Genomic DNA, 25,760 nt, shown 5'->3' with positions numbered 1-25,760 from the left:
GTTTCTCCTGGGTAACAAGAGTCTGGAAGCCAAGTTTTATAGTCTTTCACACATTTTCTATGACCAGGGCAATGAAAACTGGAGAAATGGTAAAAAGCATGGCCCTTTAATAGTTCAGTGACATCATAAATATCACTTGCAGGCACTCATCAGCATGGGTTTAGACAAGATTTATCCAACTGCTTTTGTTTCCTTTAGGATAAAAGATTCAATGAGCTTCTATTGTTCCAATACTATTTTATTTTTGAAAATGGATCCCTGTACTAAAAATATTTAACCTGGATATATTTTTCTGTTCCTCCTGCACAGTTAATTTCTGTGAAGCCAGTACCTACACAGTGGACATTTCTGGAAGCACTGTAAAAACCCTTACTTTTGGAGAGATTGTAGTGGGTAAATATGGGAACTCCGAAGAAAAATGTGCACCCAATACTGTGAATGGTAAGTGTTTCTTTCTTTTCACTTCTACTTCCCAAAAGCAAAGTTTGTGAAAGATTATTAGACTAGGTGAGAGGCTGATGTCTGAAGCCAGAACAGCATAGAGCCACAGAACTGTTGAGATTAGAAGAGACCTTTGAGATCAAGTCCAACGGCTCACCTAGAGATCACAATCCCACCACCACTGCTAAGCTACCACTGCTAAACCATGCTCCTCAGTACCACATCCACATGTCTTTTAAATGGCTCCAGGGATGGCAACCCCACCTTGATGCTTGATAACCCTTTCTGTGAAGAATTTGCTCCTAATATCCATGATGAACCTTCCCTGACACAAGCTGAGGCATAGATGAGGCAGCAGGAGAGCAAACCTTTCCACACAGCTTTCTACCTCAAATGTAGATAATTTAAGAGTATGCACTGCAAATTGTATTTGTGTCTGTCTGAGACTGGGTTGAAAGTCAGTTAATGTCTGCTCCCAAGTGGCCTTTCAATAACAAAATAATCTATTTATATCCTCTATTTATCATTAGGATTCAGGACTCTTTCCACCAACTGTGGTTCCATGAATTGTCTCAGCTTTTAGAGACCTCATAGAGGAGCAAGTGTTGCACAGCTGCTTCATGCACCCTTTGCATTTCTCTCACAACATCATCATCTTTCACAACCACCAACAGAACAAGGGGACACAGTGTCAAGTTGTGCTGGGGAGGTATAAGCTGCATGTTAGGAGGAAGTTCTTCACAGAGAGTGATTTGCCATTGGAATGGGCTGCCCAGGGAGGTGGTGGAGGCGCCGTCCCTGAAGGTGTTGAAGAAAAGCCTGGCTGAGGCACTTAGTGCCATGGTCTAGTTGATTGGACAGGGCTGAGTGCTAGGTTGGCCTGGATGGTCTTGCAGGTCTCTTCCAACCTGGTTGATTCTATGATTCTGTGATTCTAAATTATGCTTGCCAGGTCTCGATAAAAAAAGCCTTTTGGGTAGCTCAGTGCTGGTAGCTATGCCTCATGCTTAAAAGATGTGTTTCTGCAGCTCTAGAGTAACTAAACCTTTATGAATTTGGCATGAATAATGTCAGCCACTCTGAGAAGATTGCATATATAAGACACCCATTCCACAAACTCATTAAATAACTGATGGTCACTTGAAACAGCGGAAACCAAATATTTGGCAAGCAAACAGAAAACAGCATTGGATAGAGTATCATGCCTACAGCACTGTTTTAATTCCTAGTGAGGTCACGTGTAGGAAAGTCAGCACCTCTTCACTACATGAGTCTCTTTCTCCTTTTACAATATTGCAGGTAACACTTCAATAGCAATCCGGATGTGCTCCAGGGAAGAGACAATCCCTACTTTACAGCCCCCTGAGATTCTCAACTGTAATGAAAATCTCGACTCTCTAGCATCACAGGTAATCTTAAATTACTATTTAAATGGTGTCTGAGATTTTGCATTATCCCAAGGGAAAAAAAATGGTATGAAATTGAGGAAGGACATAGATAAGTTTTACACTTATTTAAACTTTGTGGATAGCCAAATGAACAATCAGAGCCTTTTTCAGTGGCTTTCTTGGCATGTGCCTGCTTTCAAATGGTCTGAATTTCCAGTGGTGATTATTTTACTTTGCTTGGAAGGCCACAAATATGGTCCAAGGCCTGGAGCACCTCTACTATGAGGACAGGCTGAAGGAGGTGGGGTTGTTCCCCTTTTGTGGGGACCTTATTAATGACTTCCAGTACCTAAGGAGATCCTACAGCAAGACTTTGGAGGGACTTTTCATAAGGATGTCTAGCAATAGGACAAAGGGGAATGGTTTTGAGATGAGGGACAGTAGATTTAGATTGGATTTTAGGAAGAAGTTAATCAGTACAAGGATAGAGAGAGTCTGGAACAGGAGGTTGTGGATGCCTCCTATATGGGGGTGTTGTTCAAGGCCAGGCTGGACAAGGCATGGACATGAGTGGCATGAGGGAAGAAAGTGATGATGGTGCCAACACTTTAAGAAGGATTAAGAGCAAAACTTTCCAGTTCAAATGATCACGGATGAAACAACTCTGTCCCTCAGGAATTAAAATTCAAACTCTCTTGTATGAATGACAAACTTCCTGATAAAATCCATAACCCCCTAAGCCTTGCTTTAAAGCTTAAGTCTGCCACATCTATAAAACATGGAGAGCTGTACTTGACTAAGCACATTACAGACAGTGACTGCTTCTCTCATTTTGTTCTTTATTTCCTTATCACTGCTCCCAACTAAAAAAGAAAAAAAGGAAAAAACCCTAAATCCTCTACAGCTCCTTTAAATAAGCCTCTTTCATCTCACATTTTTTGCTTAACTATTGTACATTCAATACAATGTTTCACTTGCCTGAATCCTTTGATGGGATACCCTTGAGCTCAATATATTTTCCTATTACCTAGCCTTCATTAAATGGATGAAATGTAATATCAATAATATTAGTAGTAGTTATTTCTAATGCTAGTAGGAGTCAACATAAGTCTGCAATATAATAGCCTCAAGTTGTGTCATGAAGGTGCAAGTTGGATATTAGGAAAAACTTATTTGCAGAAGGAGTTACCAGGCATTGGAACAGGCTGCCAGGGAGGTGGTGGACTCACCATCTCTAGAGGGATTTAAAAGACACATGGACGTGGTGCTTAGGACCATGATTTAGTGGTTATGGCTTAGCAATAGTGGTGGGACTGTGAGCTGTAGGCAAGCAGTTGGACTCGATGCTCTCTAAGGACTCTTCCAGCCTCAACAGTTCTAGGATTCTGTGGTTCTAACACAAGGTTACTCTGCTGCCATCTAGCGAGTCCAGGACAGCTCCAGCTAAAAGGGGGATGCCAGGAAATGGGAGCGGGAGGTGTCCAAGAAAGTGATCCAGAGACCAGGTTTAAAAGGATTTAACTTCTTTAAAATAAAAAATATTTACTTTGAATATAAGGTCATGCTCAAAGTCAGAAGAAAGAACAGTGAAAACAGGCGTTCACGATGACCTGTTTGTTCATGGTGCACATGCTCATGTTTTCAAGTCAAATAATATCATCTCCTATCATTATAAATGCTAATTTCCTTCCTCTCTTTGTAATATATTCACCTCTCCTATCATTCCAAGCTTTATAAATACTTCAAACCCGCATGACTGAACTAATCTTGATTTTGAGAGCTTCCCAGCATAAGCAATTCGAGAACAATTCAGTTATCGAGGCTATTTGTTGAAGTTAATTTGTTGACTGGGTTAGGAAAGAAGTGATATGCTGCACTGTTTAGTTCATCTCCACAGCCTACAAAGGAAATTATCAGATTTTCCATCTCCTTCAGTCTTACTGTTACTTAGCTATACCTTCATATAACATCCAGCTAATGACTCATCTTTTTTTTTTTTCCTTTAGTTTATACTTTTAAGATACTACAGACATTTACACTCCACACATCATGGAATTCTAGAATTGTCAGGGTTGGAAGTGATCTCAAAGACCATCCAGTTCCAATCCCCCTTCCATGGGCAAGGACACCTCACACTAGATCAGGTTGCTCAGTGCCACATCCAGTCTGGCCTTAAAAACTCCCAGGGATGGGGCTTTCACCATCTTCCTGGGCAACCCAGTGTCTCACCACCCTCATGGTCAAGAACTTCTTAACAACCAATCTGAATCTACCCACTTCTAGTTTTGCTCCATTCCCCCTAGTCCTATCACTATCTAACACCCTAAAAACCCCTCATCATCTTTCTTTTGGGCCCCCTTCAGATACCAGAAGGCCACAATAACATCTTCTCCTCTCCAGGCTGAACAGCCCCAACTCTTTCAGCCTGTTCTCACAGGAGAGGTGCTCCAATTCTCTGATCATCTTTGTGACCCTTCTCTGGACACATTCCATCATGCCCATATCTTTCTTGCAACAGGGGCTCCAGAACACTACAGTACTCTGGTGGGGTCTCACCAGAGTAGTGTAGAGGGGGAGAATCACCTCCCTCAGCCTGCTGGCCACACTTCTCTTGATGCAGCCCAGGATATGGTTGGCTTTCTGGGCTGCAACTGCACACTGGTGGCTCATGTTGAGCTTCTCATCCACCAGCACCCCCAAGTCCTTTTCTTAGGGTTGCTCTTGAGCCAGTCACTGCCCAGCCTATATTGGTGATTGGGATTGCCTTGACTCAGATGCAGAACCTTGCACTTGGTCTTGTTGAACTTCATCAGGTTGGCTTAGGCTCACCTCTCCAGCCTATCAAAGTCCATCTGGATGCCACCCCTTCCCTCCAGCTTGTCAGCCACACCACACAGCTTGGTGGTGTTGGCAAACTTGCCGAGGGTACATTCAATGCCACTGTCCATGTCACTAACAGAGATGTTAAACAAGACTGGTCCCAGGACTGATCCCTGAGGGACTCCCCCTGTCACTGGCCTCCACTTGGACATGGATCCACTGACAGACACTCTTTGGGTGCTAACTGACTCAAATTGGACCAAACCAGTGCTTCTAGCAATTCTTGTTAGTATCTCCACCACTAGAATTTGTTTGGTTGGTTGTTTGGTTGTTTTCTTCTACATTTATTCAAGGAAATTTGAGCCAAGTGGGGGCTGACCACTTCTCCAGGTAACAAGTGACAGGATGAGAAGAAATGGGCTCAAGTTGCACCAGGGGAGATTTAGATGGGATATTAGGAAAAAAATCATCACTGGAAGGGTCATTGGGTGCTGGCACAGGCTGCCCAAGGAAGTGGTGGAGTCACCATCCCTGGCGGTGTTTAAAAGACATCTGGATGAGGGACATGGTCTAGGAGTTGTGTACAGGGAGATGTTAGATTATGGTTGCACTTGACGATCTTAAGGTTATTTCCAACCAGGTGATTCCATGATTTGTTGTGAAAAGGGAGGCCCTAATGATGTCTACAGCTTCCTCAAGGCAAGGTGTGGAGAACAACGGGGCCAAGCTCTTCTTTGAGAGTTGTGGTTTTAGGGTTAGCAGCAACAGAGAGAAGATGGCCATGTGGGAAATTTTAATTAGATGAGAGGACATTTTCCCCCTTGAACCTGGTCAAACACAGCAGGTTTCTGAGGGAGGTTGTGGATATTCAAAGTAAGCCCTTGCACAGCCTGGTCTCCCTTCCCCCAGAGGATTTCCAGGGCTCCACTCCAACCCAAGCTACTCCATCAGTCCATTACATCATCCTGAAGGGAAAGTTTGCAAGCACCACCTGCTTGGCATGAACAGAAACAATTTAGACAACCAATTGTTTGTACATTTTGATTTTATGTGAGAATGTTATGAAAGTGGTGACTCTTTTCCCTCTTTTCATTTTTGTTCTCTTGAATGGCACTGTGGTTTTGGCATTTTCCAAACAGGTTGAAGCCGCAGACTCCAGCAATCTCTCAGCTATTGCAAGTAACACTCAAATCCTTACCTCCAGACCAGAGCAGCTGAGCACACAGAACATCTCTGCTGCTGCAAACATTGCAGTGCAAATCATGAATAAGCCAAATGTTTCTCAAGATACTCAGGTGAGACTTACTAAGAATAAAATAACACATCCATGGCAAAACAACACATTTGTGGTTTAATATTTGAGATATCTGTTTCGTCCCTCTTCTACTGGCAGAAGCAACACTGTCCTTCCTTTTTACTGTACATAACACTGAAAACCAAATGCTTTTATTTTACCATTTAGCAGGGTTCACAGCATCATCATAGAATAGTTTGAGTTGGATGAGACCTTAAAGATCATCTTCTTCCAATCTCTCTGACATAGTCATGGGCACCTCCCACTAAACCAACTTGCTTGTCCAGCCTGGCCTTGAACACCTCCAGAGAGGGGCCATCCACAACACCCCTGGCCAACCTGTTCCAGTGTTGCCCTTTGTGTAAAGAATTTCTTCCTAATATCCAGTCTAAATCTCCCCTCTTCCAGCTTATAGCCATTCCCCCTCATTGTATCACAAGTGCTTATAAAAAGACCCTCCCCAACTTTACTGTAGGCCTCCTTCATGTACTGGAATGTGCTCTAAGGCCTCCCCAGAGACCTCTCTTCTCCAAGCTGAACAGACTCAACTCCCTCAACTTGTCCTGATAGAAGAGGTGCTCCAGCCTTCTGATAACTTTTGTGGCCCTCCTCTGGACCTTCTCCAACAGATCCATGCCCTTATTGTGCTGGGGGCTCCAGAGGTGGACACAGTACTGCAGGTGAGGTCTCAGCAGCACAATGAGGAAGAATCACCTCCTTTATCTGCTGGCCTTATTTCTTTTGATGCAGCCCAGGACAGAGGTAGATTTTTGGGCTGTCAGTGCACATTGCTGGTCCATGTCGAGCCAGCATGTCTAAATTCTTCTCTGCACTCTGAGAAGGCTGTTCTCAATCCACTTGTCACTCAGCCTTTGTTTGCGCTCAGACCTGGCCCTACCTGGGTGCAGGACCTTGCACTTTGCCTTGTTCAACTTCACAAGGTTGGCATGGGCTCACTTTTCCAGTTATTTCAGTGTTCTTGAGGGGAATTACTTCTGGGTCACTTCTCAGAGCTGAGAATAAATTTGTTATCAGCTGTTTGCATCTGTCTGGAATTCTAATGCGAGCATCGTTTGATGTATAAGTCACTAATTTCATCCTTAGTGTCTAAATTAATTACAGTGTAGTATTTACAAAGCCATTTGTGCAAAATTCTCTAGAATAATATCCTGAACTTTGCTTACAGTGTTGTGTGTACTTCCAAACAATACACGTGTGCTAGTTTGCAGCTAGCTAGAATGTTTTGGTGAGAAGAACTAGATTATAGGCTGTGGAAGGGAAACAAGGCTGATGTCTACTTCACTCACAGGTTTGCTGAGATGTATAGGAAATAAAAACATTAGATATCCACTCTCACTGGGGCTGCTGGCTGAGCTGCATCTTACTCTCTAACCCCACCCTCCAGTTTGGGCTAATCCACTTTGCTTCCTAACCCCCTGGCCGAACCTCTATTCTTCCTTGGGACTGGGGTAAGGTTGAGAGGGTTAGGGGGAAGGTGAAGGGGTGGTTGAAAGCCCCTCCTGGGGACTCAGGTTTCTGGGAGGGGAGTTGTGTTTCTGTATTACCTTTTTACCTTGTCTATTTCTGTCTGTAACTGTATCTACTGTAAATATCTGCTTGTATATTGTGCCAGCTGCAAATATAAGCTTCATTCAATTTCCAGAGCTGGCTGAGTCTAGTCTGGGTGATTTCTAAAGTGTGGGGGGGAGGGGGCAGGGAACACCCAAACCATCACAACTCATTAAGTGTTTTTCCTCTGCCCATCCACTATGTAGCACATGGGCTGATTTATTTCAATTCCATTTGAATATTGCCTTTTCCCCCTCTTCTTTATTTTTGTCAGGCATCTGTGGCAGTAATGGCTACAGTGAGTCATCTCTTGGATTGTGACAAAGCAGAATTCAGCTACAATAATCTTCTCAATGTTACAACAAGGTAATGTTATTTTTTGCCATTTTTTTTAATGTAGTAAACTGCATTTTCTCTTCTGTTTCAGATGAAACTGGTTCATGGAGAAGTCAAAATATTTTAGCATTCAACTCCAATATGAAATTTCAGTAGATTTATATCGATATAAACAAATTTGGTTGTATTTGCCTGCTTTGCAGAATGAATCAGGATAGGGCATAGGTTTCACTGGAGAACCAAATGAGAGAGGAAGCTCAGAGACTGACCCTGTATTAACAAATAATGGTAACTTTTTTCTCACCTCTTACTCAGCACGGGTGAGATCAAATATTGTGTCCATGTTAGGGTGCCACAGTGTAAGAAAGACATTGAGGCACTGGACAGGGTACAGAAGGGAAACAAAGCTGGTGAGGAGTTTAGACAGCATGTCTTAGGAGGAGAGGCTGAGGGAGCTAGGATTGTTTAGCCTCAAGGAGGCTGAGAGAAGATCTTATTGCCCTCTTCAGCTACCTGGAAGGAGGCTGTAGTGAGGCTAGTGTTGGCCTCTTCTTCCAGGTAACTAACAGCAGAACAAGAGGAAATAACCTCAAGTTGTGATGGGGCAAGTTTAGGTTGGATATTAAGAAAAAATTCAATATTGAAAGAGTGTTCAGGCATTGGAACAGGTTGCCCAGAGAGGTGGTAGAGTCACCATCCCTGGAAGTGTTAAAAAAATGAGTATAAGTGGCACTTCAGGACATGGTCTAGTGGTCATGGAGGTGTTGTGTAGAAGGTTAGACTTTATGATCTTAGAGATCTTTTCCAGCCTTAATGATTCTGTGATTCAATGCAGCCTCACAAAAACAATGGAGGAATTTTCTTTGACTGCCAACATCTCACAGCCCAATGTTGTGATTCAGTCCGCTTCACTGAAATCAAACCTCTCTACAATTCTGTTTTCAGCACAGAGAGGTAAGTCTATGTGTGCTGTTGGATTTACCTGGACAAGGTGGCATGCCCCACAAATCCTAATGTATCCACTGCTGATTTTTACAGATACATCACTGGCATATTATCAGTCAACAAAAGTAGAAATACAGGAAAATGTCCCTGGGCTTATCAGTGATCTCAGTACTGAAGTTCAGATACTGCTGAACATTTCAAATAACCGTAAGTTCTTTTCTCTTTCTGAAAACCATGCCTGAGAAAAAAGTGATTGAATATTCACAAAAAATCTCCTGTGGCAAAAAAACAAACCCCTTAGCCAACATAAACAATTATATGTTCTTTTTTATGCATGCTGATGCCATATGGTAGTACAGGAAATGCACATGTCAAGGGTGCTGCACTTTGGCTACAACAACCCCATGGAGAGATACAGGCTAGGGTTGGAGTGGCTGGAGAGCAGCCAGACAGAGAGGGATCTGGGGGTGCTGATTGATACCCACCTGAACATGAGCCAGCAGTGTGCCCAGGTGGCCAAGAGAGCCAGTGGCATCCTGGCCTGCATCAGGAATGGTGTGGTCAGCAGGAGCAGGGAGGTCATTCTGCCCCTGTACTCTGCACTGGTTAGACCACACCTTGAGTACTGTGTTCAGTTCTGGGCCCCCCAGTTTAGAAGGGACATTGAGATGCTTGAGTGTGTCCAGAGAAGGGCGACGAGGCTGGTGAGAGGCCTTGAGCACAGCCCTACGAGGAGAGGCTGAGGGAGCTGGGATTGGTTAGCCTGGAGAAGAGGAGGCTCAAGGGTGACCTTATTGCTGTCTACAACTACCTGAAGGGTGGTTGTGGCCAGGAGGAGGTTGCTCTCTTCTCTCAGGTGGCCAGCACCAGAACGAGAGGACACAGCCTCAAGCTGCGCCAGGGGAGATTTAGGCTTGAGGTGAGGAGAAAGTTCTTCCCTGAGAGAGTCATTGGACACTGGAATGGGCTGCCCGGGGAGGTGGTGGAGTCGCCGTCCCTGGGGCACTTCAAGGCAAGGTTGGACGTGGCACTTGGTGCCATGGTCTAGCCTTGGGCTCTGTGGTAAAGGGTTGGACTTGATGATCTGTGAGGTCTCTTCCAACCCTGATGATACTGTGATACTGTGATACTGTGATAAGCCTGGTATTACATTGATGGTTGGACTCAGTAGTCTTGGAGGTCTTTCCCAGCCAAAAGAGCTTTATGATTTTATGGATTTGGGGAAGGACGTTGATCCTGCAGCTGTTTGGTGTGGTCAAGATGCATTTCTTACTTAGAAATTAATGCACTAGTGGACAGAATGCATTTGGTGTTTGGGACTTTTTAATTTATCTTCTTTTCTGAAATTGAGAATCTAACAAATCTTTCCCCATACCTCTAAAGACATCAAGATCCAGAGGAAGCACATGAGTACCTTGCATGAAATCCAAAGGCATGTCATTTCAGCTAAAATTTCTGCTGAGGTCAGGTGTCAGACAGTATGTGTCTGACACATCCTCACACCTACATATTGGGATAGTCTTTAATAGCATGGTCAGATAGAATTTTTCCAGATGCTCATACTCTCTGCAGTGCTCAGAGGATAAATTGGTGCTTTCCAGGTGGAAAAAAAATTTCCTCCTCTTCATTTAGTTGGATGGGGCCTTGAGCAACCCGGTCTAGCAGAAGGTGTCCCTGCTCATGGTAAGGTGTTGGAAAGAAATGATATTTAAAGGCCCCTCCAACCCAAACCTTTACATGGTTCTATGATTTTATGATTTGCTGCAGAAGCTGGTTGGTGTGGGGGATTTGAGTTTTGGACCAGTGCATTTCTATGACATGCTAATAACCACAAGAGTTTCAGACTGGGCATCTAAAACCAGCAGGCTTGTTCTCTGTACAGTAACAGTAGCACAAAGACATCACAGGATCACAGGATGCTAGGGGTTGGAAGAGACCTCTGGAGATCTTCAAGTCCACCCCCTCCACTTCCAGAGCAGGACCATATAATCTAGCACAGGTCACACAGGAACACATTCAGATGGGTTCTGAAAGTCTCCAGGGAAGGAGACTTCTCTGGAACAATAGCATAATGCTGAATATTTTGGAAGAGGAGACTGAAGTGCGACCTCATTGCCCTCTACAGCTACCTTGATAGCTGGAGTGAGATGTGGGTTGGTCTCTTCTCACATGCAATGAATGACAGAACAAGAGGAAATGGACTCAACTTGTGACAGGGGCAGTCCAGGATGGTTATTAGGATTTTTTTTTCACAGAAAGGGTTATTGGAACTAGCTGCCCTGGGAAGTGTTGGAGTTTAATAGACACATGGATGTGGTGCTGGGAGTCATGCTTTAGTGGTAGTGATTCAGGAGTAGTGGTGGGATTGTGAGCTCTAGATGAGCAGTTGGTATTGATGATCCTAAAGCTCCCTTCCAACCTCAACAGTTCTGTAATTCTATGATTTTTTGTATTCAACCTCACAGGGAAATGAGTAATTCAGTCCTCTCACCAGGGTTAGAAAAGACTCTAAGAGATAAATCAGATATCCCTGTACTCAGCAATGACATGAAAAAAAACCACTGGATAGCTCATTAACTGCTCCCTGTCTTTTCTGTTCACTCTTTGAGATAACAATCCTGTGGTAAAACAGTATGGTTAAGTAATTAAAGCCTTGATTATAATGCCTGTGTATCATAACACTGCTCCAAAAGAGTGAGACTGAATGCAAAGTTTGTCTTGAAACATATACATAATTCTTTAATATTAAATACACAGGTGTGACATTCTGTAAAGTCATATAAGCCTGTCTTGATCATGTGAGACACCAAACCAGTCTCTCTTGATCTTAACCAACAAGTATAAAATCAAGAACAGAATCCTTCATATGAACCAGGATTTTTGCTTCCTCTCACTTAAGTAACAATTAAGGCTCATGAATTAAATAATTTAGGTGAAATCTCTTTAATTTGTTAGAGGAAAAAAATTAGTAAGAGTCTAAAATTTGGATGTGAAGGCAAAAGTCCAGCCAACCTCTTTTATTCTCTGACTTTCTACTGCTGTAAACACCCATGGTGTAATTATTTCTTATTTAGTGTTATTAGAAGGATAACTATTGAGACTACGTGCACATATTGGAAACTAGGATATTATTTTCCTCATTAATAGTATTTTCCCCCTGAAATTAAATTAACAGAATAGTGATAACTATTTTCACACTCCACTACAGCAAAAATGTATCATTTTCTTGATACTGGTGGGAAGAGAAATTCTACTGTACTTAAAAAAATGGATTCTAAATAAATATCTAAACAAAAATCTGCTGCACCTACTGGATGTTTGAAACAGCATAAGAGTAGGGTTCTTCAAAGGCACCCACTTCTCTGATATTTGCTATCCATACCTTCTTTTTCTGTTTTCCTGTGAAGGATTATCAGACAATGGAAGAGTTGGCTTTATCTTGTATCAAAATGACAAATTCTTCCAGTCAAGGATTTATCAGAGTCACAGTAGTGACTCTAAACAAGTTGTCTCTGGTAACATTAATGGTGGAAGAACAAGCAGTGTTGAAATAGCCTTCAGTCCCAAGGTAAGTCTCCATAAGAAATGCTCCATTTGAACCAGGGGCTACCCTTGCCCTTCTGCTTCTCTTCAGCACTTAGGCAGACACAAGCAGATGGATATTTCTGGCAAGAAGCTGTTGAGAGAGTTTGTAGCATGTAAAGGTGACAATAGTGAAAGGTGGCCAGATAATGTGGTACAGAAAACACTTTTAAACATTTGTATTTACCACATGATGTTACTGACCCAGTGCTGTCAAACTAGGATGTCTGAATGCAAAACTTCCATAGAGTAATAGGTAAATTAGAGTGCATTTGCCCTGGGGTAGATTAGTCCTAAATCATGAATTAAACCAGCCAGGTCCCTGGAAGACAATTTTTCTTTCCAGAATCACAGAATGGTTTGAGTTGGAAGGGACCTTAAAGACCTATTTCCAAACCTCCTGAGAAAGGCAGGGACAGCTCCCACTAGACCAGCTTGCTCAAGGTCCTGTACAGACTGGCCTAGAATACTGACAGGGAGGGAGCATTCACAACATCCCTGGGCAACCTGTTACAGTGTCCTGTCACCCTCACTGTAAACAATTTCCTCCTAATGTCCAATCTAAATCTACCCTCGTCATTAAAGCCATCCCCCCTTGTAATACCACAACAAGCCCTTGCATAAAGTCCTTCTCCAGCTTCTTGTAGGCCCCTTTCAAGTGCTGGAAAGCCAATGTAAGGTGTCCCCAGACCCTTCTCTTCTCCAGGCTGAACAAACCCAACTCCCTCACCCTATTCCCATAGCAGAAGGACCCCAGCCCTCTGATCATTTAGTAGCCTTTTTCTGGGTCTGCTCCAACAGTTCCATGTCCTTGCTTTCTTGCAGAACATGTACCATATGAGTGCCCATTTGCCCAAATAACTGAATTTTTAGATAGTATCTCCTCAGGTGTAGTATGGTTTCACCAGACAAGAAGTAATTTGCCTCTTATTAGAGTCTTTAGCAATTTATTTGATCTCAAATGCACATATATGATAGACCAGTAATCATCATGGATCCATACACTTAAGTGATCTAGGAAATATCTCATTTCTAAGGAAATCTCTAAGACAAACTTGTCATTTAATTTGTACTCCTATTTTCATTCCTCATTTTTAGTTGAACTACCTAATGCTATGAATAGTTGCTTTCACCATTTATTTGCAATTCAAGCTGCTTGTCTTTTATTAAAATGCATCTGTAATTGCAATATGCTGTCCAAAAATAACTGCATGCATTTTGACATCTGACTGCATGAGCTGCTATGCTCAGAGAGGAGGGGATGGTTCATGGCATTTAATGTAGTTTGCTTCCTCTTACACTATGGATTCAGATCTGGCTGGCAGCAATTTAATGCTATTAATATTCGAAAGCTGATTTCTGGCTTACACAGAATTAATTTGGTGGCTATTTAATGCCTCAGGAGTGTGCATCTGAACTGTAACTATCTGGATAATTCACAGAAATAGGTAATTTCATTGGCAGTCTTGACTGAGAAAGGCACACAAACTAAGTTCAAAATGCCAAATTGTGCCATTATTGGTATTATTCATAAAGTTTACTGGAAATTCTGCAAATCTCTTAGTAGCTGTCAGCTCCCCTTCCAGAGGACATTTGTCACTACATGCTGATTTTTTTCTCCACATCTGTTTATGCTTCTGTAGCCACTTTTTCTTCTTGCAATCCCAATTCACAGTACAACACGTCTGAACTGAGGCTGCGTGATCACATCTGTGTATTTTGGGACTATACTATCAATGACTGGAGCACTGCTGGTTGTGCTAAAGGAAGAGACCAGTTCTTGAAATGCAGGTGTAATCACACTACTAATTTTGCTGTCCTAATGGTAGGGTGTTGTCCTTTGTTCAATGGGAAGAGGTTGGGTTGTTGGTTTGTGGTTTGTTGTTTTTTTTGGGTTTTTTTTTCATTTCACAGAATCACAGAATCATCTCACTGGAAGAGAGCTTAAGATCATCAAGTCACAGTATCAACAGTATCACAGTATCACCAAGGTTGGAAGAGACCTCATAGATCATCAAGTCCAACCCTTTACCACAGAGCTCAAGGCTAGACCATGGCACCACGTGCCACGTCCAATCTTGCCTTGAACAGCTCCAGGGATGGTGACTTCACATCCAATCATAACCTAACATCTCCTTGTATACAACTCCCAGACCATGTCCCTAAGCTCCTCATGGAAACATCTTTTAAACATCTCCAGGGGTGGTGACTCCACCACCTCCCTGGGCAGCCTGTTCCAGCACCCAATGATTATTTCAGTGACAAAAGTTTTCCTAATATCTCATCTAAATCTCTCCTGGTGCAAACTGAGTCCATTTCCTCTCATCCTATCACTTGTTATTTGGAAGAAGCAGTCAGCCCCCACTTGGCTCTAATCTCCTTTCATGTAGTTGTAGAGGGCAATGATGTCTCCCTTCAGCCTCCTCTTCTTCAGGCTGAACAACCCCAGCTCACTCAGCCACTGCTCACAAAAGTTGTGTTCAAGACAAGTCTTGAGATCATTGAGTCTATAAACTTCCCCTTTCACGAATCCTTCAATAACCAGAACAGGATTTTTTGAAAAGCCATCAGAGGAACTTGAGAAATGTCCTCTGTAATAAGCACACTTCTCAACATAACCTGCACTGAAAACATTGTCCTCACTGCATTTCATTGTGTATTGGAACGAACGTAGAAGGAAAAAAACAACCAACCAACAAAACAAACAAATTCTAGTGCTGGAGATACTCCCTCAGCCACTCCTCATAAGACTTGTGTGGAAGATTCATCACCACCCTTGCTGCCTTTCTGAACAAACATTTACTTGGTCGTTTTCAAGGGTAAGACCAGCACACCAATGTAAGGGTGTAGGCATGATGAGCTACAAGCCACAGGAGCTTAAGACAACCACACATACTTGTTTTTGACCTGTGGCAGAGCTGGCAAATTGAGGCAAGCAAGTTGTTCTCAGGCTTCTGGAAAGCCAAACATATTGTTTGGCTTCCATTATTTCAGAGTTTGTTTTCACTCTCTTCATAGAATAGTATTTGACATTTGTAATATTTATTTGTTTCTGTGTTTCCCTTTATCTTATGCATCTTCCCATTGGAATGGGCTGCCCAGGGAGGTGGTGCAGTCACCGTCCCTGAGGGTCTTCAAGAAAAGACTGGCTGAGGCACTTAGTGCCATGGTCTAGTTGATTGGATAGGGCTGGGGGATAGGTTGGACTGGATGGTCTTGGAGGTCTCTTCCAACCTGGTTGATTCTATGATTCTATGATCTCCTTATCACACAAAATGACTATATTCTAGAGAAGATTTTGCAAAGACAACAGTATTTTTTGTTTCACCTAATACACTGACATTTACTTTCTGCTTCATTGTCACTATACAAAGAAAGACTGGCTTAAATTTTTAATTCTTCACAAGATCTTACCTTAGACCTTATCCTCAGAAGACAAAATTCAGACTGTGCATCAGTATGAAAATTTACCGCAACTTTTTCCTGTCTATGCCACCCTGCATTTTTCTATGAATAATTTAATCTGTTGTTTTGCTAAATATTTGAGTGACACAGAGGTAGTCAAGCTTGAACTTGATGTGGCTGTGAAGCAACCTGATCTGTTTGGAGATGTTCCTGTGCACTGCAGGGAGGCTGGACAAGATGGCCTTCAACCTGATGCATTCTGTGATTCTGTGATTTGGGACATTGTTAAGTGGGTGGGTTTTTTGGTTGGTTTCTTTTGTTTGGTTGGTTTATTTTGTTGTTGTTGTTTATTTTGTGTTTGTTTTTAGCTCTGCATATACTCCTCTAATTTTGAGGTCCAGAATAACTTTGTGTGATCTGAAAATTTTGGCAGTGGCCAGCGACAGTCACAATGTTACCAAAATATTTTTGTTTCTATGAGCAACTTGAAACAGAAAATGTAGAAAGAAATGTGTCTTATCTTAAAATGGATATCATTTGTTTTTCAGGTCTTTGAGATCAAATATAAATATGCAAAGCCTTTGGAGTATATTTCTTACATTGGTATTGGATTGTCCATGGCTGGCCTGGTCATTACCATTTTGTTTCAAATACTCACCAGGTAAGAGTGAAGATGTAAAACTCCTAGCATTTTACACTAAGATGCAATATTTTGATCCTCATATAGTTTGAGGAAAACAAAGAGAGTATCCAGTTCAGGACACACTGGAATATCAGCAAATATTTTTTGTTGTTGTTTTTAAAGAGCTAAACACAGACCATAGCTTGCAAAGTGTGGCTTACTAGCTAAAGAGAAGACACAAGATGTCTCAGCCATGCCACTTACCTAGATGAAACTTTATCCTTTCTGTTCATTTTTAATGTGAGGATATATATGTATGACTATTATTCAATAAATCCCCCTACCAAAAGTGTGATCTTTGAAAAGCAATTATGTAACAGACTATGGATAAGCCCAGTATGGCAAAAAGGCTGAGTCTTTCGTAGGAGGTACTGGGCATAGACACTGACAACAAAAATCTTTTCATCACTTATAGCTTACCAGCTATAAGTTAACAAGGCAGACAGTGTGCACTACTGAGGATCAAGTCAAGGGTTGATCCTTTTACCATGGGCTTCCATTGCTGTGTCTAATTTCTGGCTAATGTCCCACAGTGTCATTTGTTTCACCCACATACTGGGTAAGAGTTGTCATACGTCTGGCATTTCATGCCACTCACTGGCCACCTGATGTCCCTCTTGCTGTCCTGGCTGTATTATTGCAACACTGGTCCACGCTACACATTGATGAGATTAGTTCATTACTTTCACTTAATACTCAGGCTTAAAAAGTGTATAACTATTCCACCACCAGCATGACCTCCCTTTTATTTTCCTGAATGCCCTGTACCCTGGTACTACAATGTCTAAACAGTTATCTTTCTCCTAGCCAGTTACCAACATGCCTGTTCAATTGGTGCTTTCATTTAAGGCTAATCATTTCAGCTCACTGTCTTACCACTTAGATTTTACCTTCTGTGTAGAAGCATGTCTATTGTTTCTCAGGTCCTCTTCTTGATGTCCTATTGAAATGCTACTCCATCTTTTGTTGCTGATTTGATAGTTTCTATACTCTATAGACTTCTGTTTATAAAATGCCTGTAGAGAACAGGTTACTGCTAAGTACTATGATTGTACAGCAATGTAGGTTATGTTCACTGCTTTTGCTACCAGTTTATTGTAAGTGACTTAATTCAAATACAATTAAGGCAATTTCCTTGATGGATATTCTTGTGATTAATGGTGCCACGTGATTTCCCCTTGGTCGAGGAGCAAAGTCATGCCAACAAAGAATGGTAGTTATTGTAGATGAATGTATTTTTCTCATCCTGCTTGCTTTGGAACAGTTCCATCAGGTCAATGTATCTCAGATTGTAGGAGCTTCCAGACTGCCTTTAAAGTGCATTTGATAAGACAGCATTTGGAAGCGGAGGTTTATTATTCTCTTGTAGCTTGAGGAGTGTTTAGAAATACTTGTCTTATGCTGTTTCACTGAGGAAAAGTATTGAAAAAAGAGAAGAGCTGAAGAAAAAAAAAAAACAAACCAAACAAAAAACCCCATAACAACAAAAAGCATTCCAACTGCTTTTGGAAAATGCCCATTCATAAAAAGTGCTGGATATTCTCTGTTCTGGTTGAAATCAAATATGCTGGATTTGGCAAGATGCCTGAGAGCAACGATGTAGAACTCTGCAAACAAGCTGTTACTTTGTTTTCTCTCTGTACTAAAGACTGCAGACTCTAGCTTGCTTTTAATTATCAATAGGAATGAGGAAATGTTTTACAAAATCTCTTATTTTGCTCTACTTTTTTCCCCTATGTATATTCCTACCAATAGGAAAACTCGAAGGTCGTCTGTAACATGGATGTTAGTGAGTCTCTGTTTCTCTATGCTTATTTTTAACATCATCTTCATCTCTGGAATTGAAAACCAAAATGCCAAGAATCAGAACAGCAATACCAGCAGCTACTACCAGAAATACCTTCCTTATGATACCACCAGTAACACCTTGCTCACATCTGATATAGTAGATCCTCCTGCAGACTCATGGTGTACAGCTGTGGCTGCTCTACTGCACTATTTTTTGTTGGCAACATTTATGTGGACAGCACTCAATTCTGCACAACTGTACTTCCTGTTGCTTAGAGCCATGAAGCCCCTACCTGAACACTTCCTTGCAACCATGTCAATAATTGGATGGGGTAAGATTTATGGGTGTATATATGATAACTCTTTCCAAAGTATCAGTACATAGCATATTCAGGGAAAGTTGTAAAGATAGGACATCACTAAAGCACATTTATCACTAGCATCTCTCTGGGTTAGCATAACATGCTTTAATAAGTAATCTCCTGTTACTGCTCACACCACTGGTGCAAACTGAGCTTGATTTCAAGTATTTTGAAGCTGTGCTGACCTCATTGCTGTCTACAACTACCTGAAGGGAGGTTGTAGCCAGGTGGGGGTTGGTCTCTTCTCCCAGACAACCAGCAACAGAACAAGGGGACACAGTCTCAAGTTGTGCTGGGGGAAGTATAGGCTGGATGGTAGGAGGAAGTTCTTCTTAGAGAGAGTGATTTGCCATTGGAATGGGCTGCCCAGGGAGGTGGTGGAGTCACCATCCCTGGAGGTGTTCAAGAAAAGACTGGATGAGGCACTTAATGCCATGGTCTAGTTGACTGAATAGGGTTGGACTGGATGATCTTGGAGGTCTCTTCCAACGTGGTTGATTCTATGATTCTATGATTCTTCCATTACAGCACTGAAATTGCTAGCTTCTTTGCTGGCACAGCAACATACATGGCTCTGCTGTGTGCAGGAGAAATTGTTACCCTAATTAAGACATTCAGCAATCTGTTTCTGTCAATTAAGTAAAGAAATCTTTAAGGCATGATGATCGCATATATGAACATATATATGAACGTATATGATCACATAAATGAGTCAGCAGTGTGTTTCAGTGACCAAGGCTTGTATCAGGAATAGTGTGACCAGAAGGTCTAGGCATGTGATTCTTCCCCTCTGTTCAGCACTGGTGAGGCCACGTCTCAAATACTGGGTTCTGTATTGGGCCCCTCACTAAAAGATTGGACACTGAGGTGCTAGAGCATGTCCAGACAAGGGCAACCAAGCTGGCGAAGGGTCTAGAGAACAAATGTCTTATGAGGAGCAACTGAGGGAACTGGGATTGTTTTGTCTGGAGAAGAGGATGCAGAGGAGAAACCTCACAGCCCTCTACAACTACCTGAAAGGAGGTTGGAGGGAATAGGGGTTGGTTTCTTCTCATATGCAGCAAGTGACAGGACAAGAGGAAACAGCCTCGAGTAGTATCAAGGGAGATTCAGGTTGGAATTTTTTTTCACAGAAAGGGTTATGTGACATCAGAAGAGGTTGCCCAGGGAGGTGGTGGAGTCACCATCCCTGGAGGTATTTAAAAGACATGTAGCTGTGGTACTACTGGACGTGCTTTAGTGGTAGTGGCTTAGCAGTAGTGCTAGGATTATGAGGTCTAGGCAAGCCATTTAACTTGGTGATCTCAAAGGTCTCTTCCAACCTCAGCCACTCTATGATTCTAACTCAAACTGCTGATACAGACATCTTTAAGGTTACACAGACGGAGCCTTTCAGAAATCCAAAAGCAAAAATTGCTGACTAACTTCCTACATATTACTTATTAATAAGCAAATATCACATTCTCAAGTAAGCAGAGAAGCTAGCAGGAACACTGCAAGCTGAAAAGAGAACTACTTGGAGGTCTGAAGAATGCAGACAGATGCTCAGCAGGCAAAGGCAAAAAATCAAACTCCTTCAAGAAACTTTTGTAACGCAGTGGACAGGAACACCTGTCTTTCACACATTCAGCTTGTGTGGTCTGTTGTTTCTGATGGCCACTATATAAGCAGTTTTAGAGCCTCATTATTTCATTATTGTGTTTTGTGTTTGTGGAGGTAGAGGCACTTCCTCTAAAACTTTTAGAATCTGAAATGCATGTGCAAGCCAGAGAGTGTTCAGCCAAAGCTGTCTAGATACATGTCACTGTGCTTCATGCATATTTGCATGACACCATCACATTAGGCTCTCTACTGTGTCCTGTGACTAGTTGCACACATCTGAAACAGCATGATTCTGAATCACTGCTTTTCAGATCTACTTTGAGAGCACAGCAATCTGGAAGATCTTTAGTAGGGCTGAAGGAGAAAGAGACTTCAAGAAGCATGCTTGCTTCCCAGATAAAAACTTGTGCACAATGCTCCTTCTCATGAGACGTGCTACTTAGTGAATAGGTTGGCAGGAGACATGAAAGCAAAGAACTGAAGCAAAGGCATGGAAGAGGTAAGACCACACTGCCATATTTCTTGGAGGGCAAAAGTAACTCTCTCCCTCAGTCTGGAATGAAATGTAATGGTGCTTGGCACAGAATTTTCTTAGATTTGTTTCTCACTGCTGACAAGAGGCTAGGATTGCACAGCTATGATAAAGTCAACACAGAAAGGCATTTGTCACCACCAGAGGTGTCTCTGGAAGCTGCCTTGAAGCTGTTTAATGGCAAAAATCAGCAAGTCATGGACAGAAAAACTCAGAAAAACAGTTCTCATAATCATCAGTTCTGCCTTTTCTCTAGGTATAGCTAAATGCATGGCAGCTCTTTAAATCTATGAATGTTAGGAGGCAGGAGGCTATTTGTCTGGAAACCAAACAATAAATTGATAATGTCTCTCCTTTTAATTAGGAATCCCTGCTCTAGTAGTCGTGATAACACTTGGAGCTACTTACAGAGAAGGAAGAGCTTTAAATTACCGACAGGAAGAATTGTAAGTTTGTGTATTATTACAACATGTGCAGTATTACACATGTACTATTATATGCCTTTTGTCATAGCTATTATTATCACAACACTAGACTTGTGGCTGCTATACTATTTTGTACATCTAAGTACTTAACAGAAAACAAAACTCTTCACTGATCCACATCAGTCTTGATTTCTCCGGCAGGATCGCCTGTGACTTTAAATGGAAGCTGTAGAGGTCTTTAGCCTAACTGAAATTCAAGACCTTCATTTAAGTGCATTAACTTCATGTCAGCACCTAAACAGTCCTCACATTTTAAAGTCTTTCTGGGCAATGTAACTATACCTCTATTTACCCTAGAGTTTTGGCATCAATATTTAAGTGCCCACATACCAAAACACGCTATCAGGTATACAACACACCTAGGTAATAGGGGCTGAAACAGAAAATAGCAGACTCTTTTCAGAAATGCAAACATAACTCCCCTTCCACATGGTGACCATCTTATGATACTTGTCTAGGGAGTGTTGATTTCCAACTTGAGATTATTTGGCACTGAAAAAAAAAGAAGGAAAGCAGTAAAGATTATTGCAAGCTAACTCTGTCCTCCTGAAGTTGCTCCTGGTTTTGTTTCAACTTTTATCAATTAGTTCTCCCCTATTACTTTTTAGCTATATTATAATTTATACTCATAAGATAAACGTGCATACGATGGCCAGATACCTATTAAGCTATATTGCACCTTACTATATTTCCCTATGCAGTTGGATAAATCATTTTTGCATTGCCCAGAGAAAGAGAAGCGTGACTGAAAGCTCTCAGTTACCAAGGAATGGCTGCCTTTCAGCGACAGGTTAACCAGATTTGGAAAGCCTTATGAGATCTTTAGGGATGAAAAGTGGAATATCATTTTGGTTTGTTTGTGTATTCTGAATAATGTGCCTAACTAATCTTTTGACATGGCCTCTCTTTGTATTAAAAGTTGCTGGCTTGCAGCGCTGGATCAGAATGGGAATTTCAGTATGCAAAAGCCCATGTTGTGGTCATTCCTCTTGCCAGTTGCACTCATACTCCTGTTTAACATCATTGTCTTCATCAGGATCAGTGTCTCTGTGATATGGAAGAAAAATGAGAGTTTGACAAGGTGAGATGGTATAGGACTGCTCAGATCTCTCAGTAAATGTATTCAGTGTCTTGTAAGCAGCTCAGAATTTTCTTGTCAGAAACACAGATTTTTGACCTTTTTTTTTTTTTTGGTGTGTTAAAGAAATGTGCACTTAGAGAAGTCAGAAAATGAAGGCCAGATTGGATGAGGCCTTGAGCAATCTAGTCTAGCGGAGAGTGTCCCTGCCTATGGCAGAGAGGTTGAAACTAGATAATCTTCAAAGCTCCTTCCAATCCACACTTTGTTTGAGGCCACATCAGTCAACACATTTCAGCCTTTTGTCACCCTTTTTTGGTAGCAGTGTTACTCAATTTCAGTTTAAATCTACAGAAGTGAGAGAAAATCTGGATTGAGAATTAGGAATTTCTAACATCAGGACAGTTCTCCAACAGATTTGAAGTGGATTTACCTGCTCAGTTTTACACATGTATTGTCACAGACTGTCACAAAACCTGCAATGCACATTATGTTATTTAAAAAGAGATTGTTTTCATTTTTATTAATCCCACCAAACTGATTTAACTCAATTTTGTGCCATTTTTTCACTCCTTTAATGTATAATGTTCACAGACGAAGCAAATAAAATACCTTAGCTCTGACTGCCCTCGGGCTTGAGAGAACCTGAATATCCAAATATTGCTAGCAGTTTATTCTTGTATTGAAAACTAAAGTTATAAGCAACCTAAAAGGCTTATAATGGCTAACATGTCAATCTTCAGTGCTTTTTTGTTCCCTTGGTAAACCTCTTTTTTTTTTTGTTGTTAAAGAAAACCACATCCAAGCTACGTATTCCAAATAGATTATTCTGATGAACTTGGTGAGATTTCTGTTTCTGGATTTCCTCTCTAGATTTTTTCTTTGGATAATAGCTCAAACAAATGTCAGGAGGTGTATGTTCTCAACTCAGTTGAATAACACATCTTTGTGAATAAATAGAAAGTTTAAATCTCAAAAAGATGTTAAATGTTATAGAGAAAGACTGAATGACTTCTCTTTTTGTGTGTGTGTGCTTCTAGGAACAAAAGTGATTCATTTATGAAAAAGGCAATTGGCACTATCTCCATTGTGGTCATGCTTGGAATCACCTGGACAATAGGCTACCTCATGCTAGTAAGTCAAGAGGAAGCAAGTCTTGTTTTCAGCTACCTGTTCTGCATTTTGAACACTACCCAGGTAAAGTATTTAGCAACTCTGAGTCTAACAACTGAGATAAATAATAAAAAACTAGTCATATTTATTTGTTCTATAGCTTGATATAGCCTGGGAACTTGATGGAAAGTACTCATAAGAGTTCATTTTTTTTATTGAGAAAGAGATGCTGTCCTTTTCGTCTGTCACATTTAAAACTCTTTTCCATTGTGCCAATCAATGTGGGATTTTATTTTAAGTTCCCATTGAAAAGATCTTCCTGTTTGAGTGGCTTCTTTTATATAGAATCATATATAAAATTATATTCATAATTAATAGCAGAATAAAAGTTCTGTATCAGCTGTTGGAAAAGAGTCCCAGGGAAGCAACTACAGCTTTATGGCTTGAGAGCTTCCACAGTGATCATGGATAAAAATTCAGGATACTTCTGATTAATCCTCAAAATGAGATACAGAAATTCTGAAATCTGATTGAAGCGCTGATAGGGAACACCAGCCACATTTAATGCTTATGGCATCCTCAAGCAAGTCTTACCTTCCTCCTATCCATCAGAAGATATTAATATGATCTTGACACATGCTAGCAATGTGGAAATGAGGTGACTACAATTCCAGATTCATAGTCACATGGGATAATTTACCTATTGAAGGCATTTCCTGTATTTCAAGGTGTTAATGACATTTGTTAGTGGTTACTGAAAATTGTTTTGTGGTTGTTTTTCAAGTCAAATAATATTCATAGATTCATAGAAAGGATTCCCTGGCATTGGCTGGGACACCTTTCACTAGATCAGGTTGCTCAAGGCTTCATCCAAGCCTGCTCTGAACACATCCGGGAGGGTGAATCCGTGATGTCTGTGGGCAACCTCACCCAGTGCATCACCACTTTGACTAATCTTTTCTGGTTTTATAACAAGAAATAACTCCACACTTTTGTTCACTCTACAGGGACTTCAGATTTGTATTCTATACACTTTCAGATCACCAATCTTCAGGAAAAATGTTTACAAAGCATTCCCTGTTTTCCGAGTGCCAGAGATACCGCTGTATCTGCATTCAAAAACTTACTATGTAGCAAAATCAAAGCTTGAACAATATATTCAGGAAACTTTCAGATCAACTCAGACTGTTTCAAGAGATATTTCCTCATCTACCACCTAAGTGGACTCAGAAAACTGTAGACTTAAAAAACTGTAAATATGTGAAATAGAATCCCACATATTTCATGGTCTATTTTATACAGATCTCGGAGGTATACTGAATGATGGACATGCTACTCCAACAAGAGGTAGCTCAAAATGGATCACAAACCAAGACCACCAGCAGCCCAAAGCTGCTGGACCACACACCAGAAAGATTGTGCAACTGTTAAGCAGAAATGCCGTGCTAGACCGTCTTGGTACTACTTGTACTGCATGCCAATAAGGAAGGCTTTTGAAAGGACTTGAGGTTATTCTATTTTTATATTTTAGTACAGATGTAGAAAAGTTGCTGTGTTTGTGTCCTTTTCTTTTATCAGACCTGTGGAATATATCTAACTACCTTATTCTCCATGGCTCTCTTCTCCATTTTGTCAGAAGAATTCCAATTTAAATAGAACCCAAAAAAAGGTAAATCAAGAAACAGCAGTGCAGTTCTTCTTGGCTCTGGCTCCAAATTCCACATTGGATTGGTCAGAAGAAAATCTGTGTCTTAAAATGGTCATTTACATTTTCCATCTAAAATATGTTTTTATAAATGGTAATTAAACAAAATCCCTTTGTGTCCTGTGTGAGAAAAAGCCAGATAAATTTAGATGTGTAATTAAAAAAAAACACCTTTATTTCTTTGTTCAATTCTACAAACAGATATTTTTGCATGTTTTATTCTCTCTGGTATTAATAAAATAAGAACACCATTTTTAATAATCTGGTTTAAGAAATGTGATCAGATTTACCTCCTGCTTTCATTTTTTTTTTCCTTGAAAATAAATGTGGTGTGTTTTGTAAACTTTGAAGCTGCTCCAAATAAGATCAATGTCATGAGCAAATATGATGGCTGAATATCATAGAATCGTAGAATCATTGAATCAACCAGGTTGGAAGAGACCTCCAACATCATCCAGTCCAACCTATCACCCAGCCCTGTCCAATCAACTAGACCACGGCACTAAGTGCCTCATCCACTCTGTTCTTGAACACCTCCCTGGGCAGCCCATTCCAACAGCAAATCACTCTCTCTGGGAAGAACTTCCTCCTAACATCCAGCCTATACTTCCCCCGGCAAAAAAATAAGGCAGA

At 41.2% G+C, this 25,760-nt stretch overlaps 1 protein-coding gene across 1 annotated transcript in view; it reads left to right on the top strand.

Annotated features, from left to right (window-relative positions):
- The window catches only part of ADGRG7 (adhesion G protein-coupled receptor G7), a 35,111-nt gene extending 9,761 nt beyond the window's left edge, over positions 1–25,350 (top strand). Inside the window, exons 3-16 of the mRNA XM_064143985.1 lie at positions 310–441; positions 1,741–1,850; positions 5,789–5,944; positions 7,787–7,878; positions 8,684–8,802; positions 8,887–9,000; positions 12,201–12,361; positions 14,051–14,200; positions 16,329–16,441; positions 18,218–18,582; positions 21,111–21,192; positions 22,151–22,312; positions 23,350–23,506; positions 24,430–25,350. Of these exons, the coding sequence (XP_064000055.1) occupies positions 310–441; positions 1,741–1,850; positions 5,789–5,944; positions 7,787–7,878; positions 8,684–8,802; positions 8,887–9,000; positions 12,201–12,361; positions 14,051–14,200; positions 16,329–16,441; positions 18,218–18,582; positions 21,111–21,192; positions 22,151–22,312; positions 23,350–23,506; positions 24,430–24,642 (2,126 nt within the window). The 3' untranslated portion in view covers positions 24,643–25,350. The remainder of the gene's footprint in view (positions 1–309; positions 442–1,740; positions 1,851–5,788; positions 5,945–7,786; positions 7,879–8,683; positions 8,803–8,886; positions 9,001–12,200; positions 12,362–14,050; positions 14,201–16,328; positions 16,442–18,217; positions 18,583–21,110; positions 21,193–22,150; positions 22,313–23,349; positions 23,507–24,429) is intronic.
- Positions 25,351–25,760: the final 410 nt, after the last annotated feature.

The sequence above is a fragment of the Pogoniulus pusillus genome, chromosome 5 (assembly GCF_015220805.1).
Source record: "Pogoniulus pusillus isolate bPogPus1 chromosome 5, bPogPus1.pri, whole genome shotgun sequence".
Lineage (NCBI taxonomy): Eukaryota > Metazoa > Chordata > Aves > Piciformes > Lybiidae > Pogoniulus > Pogoniulus pusillus.
This window is presented reverse-complemented; position numbering and strand designations above follow the sequence as displayed.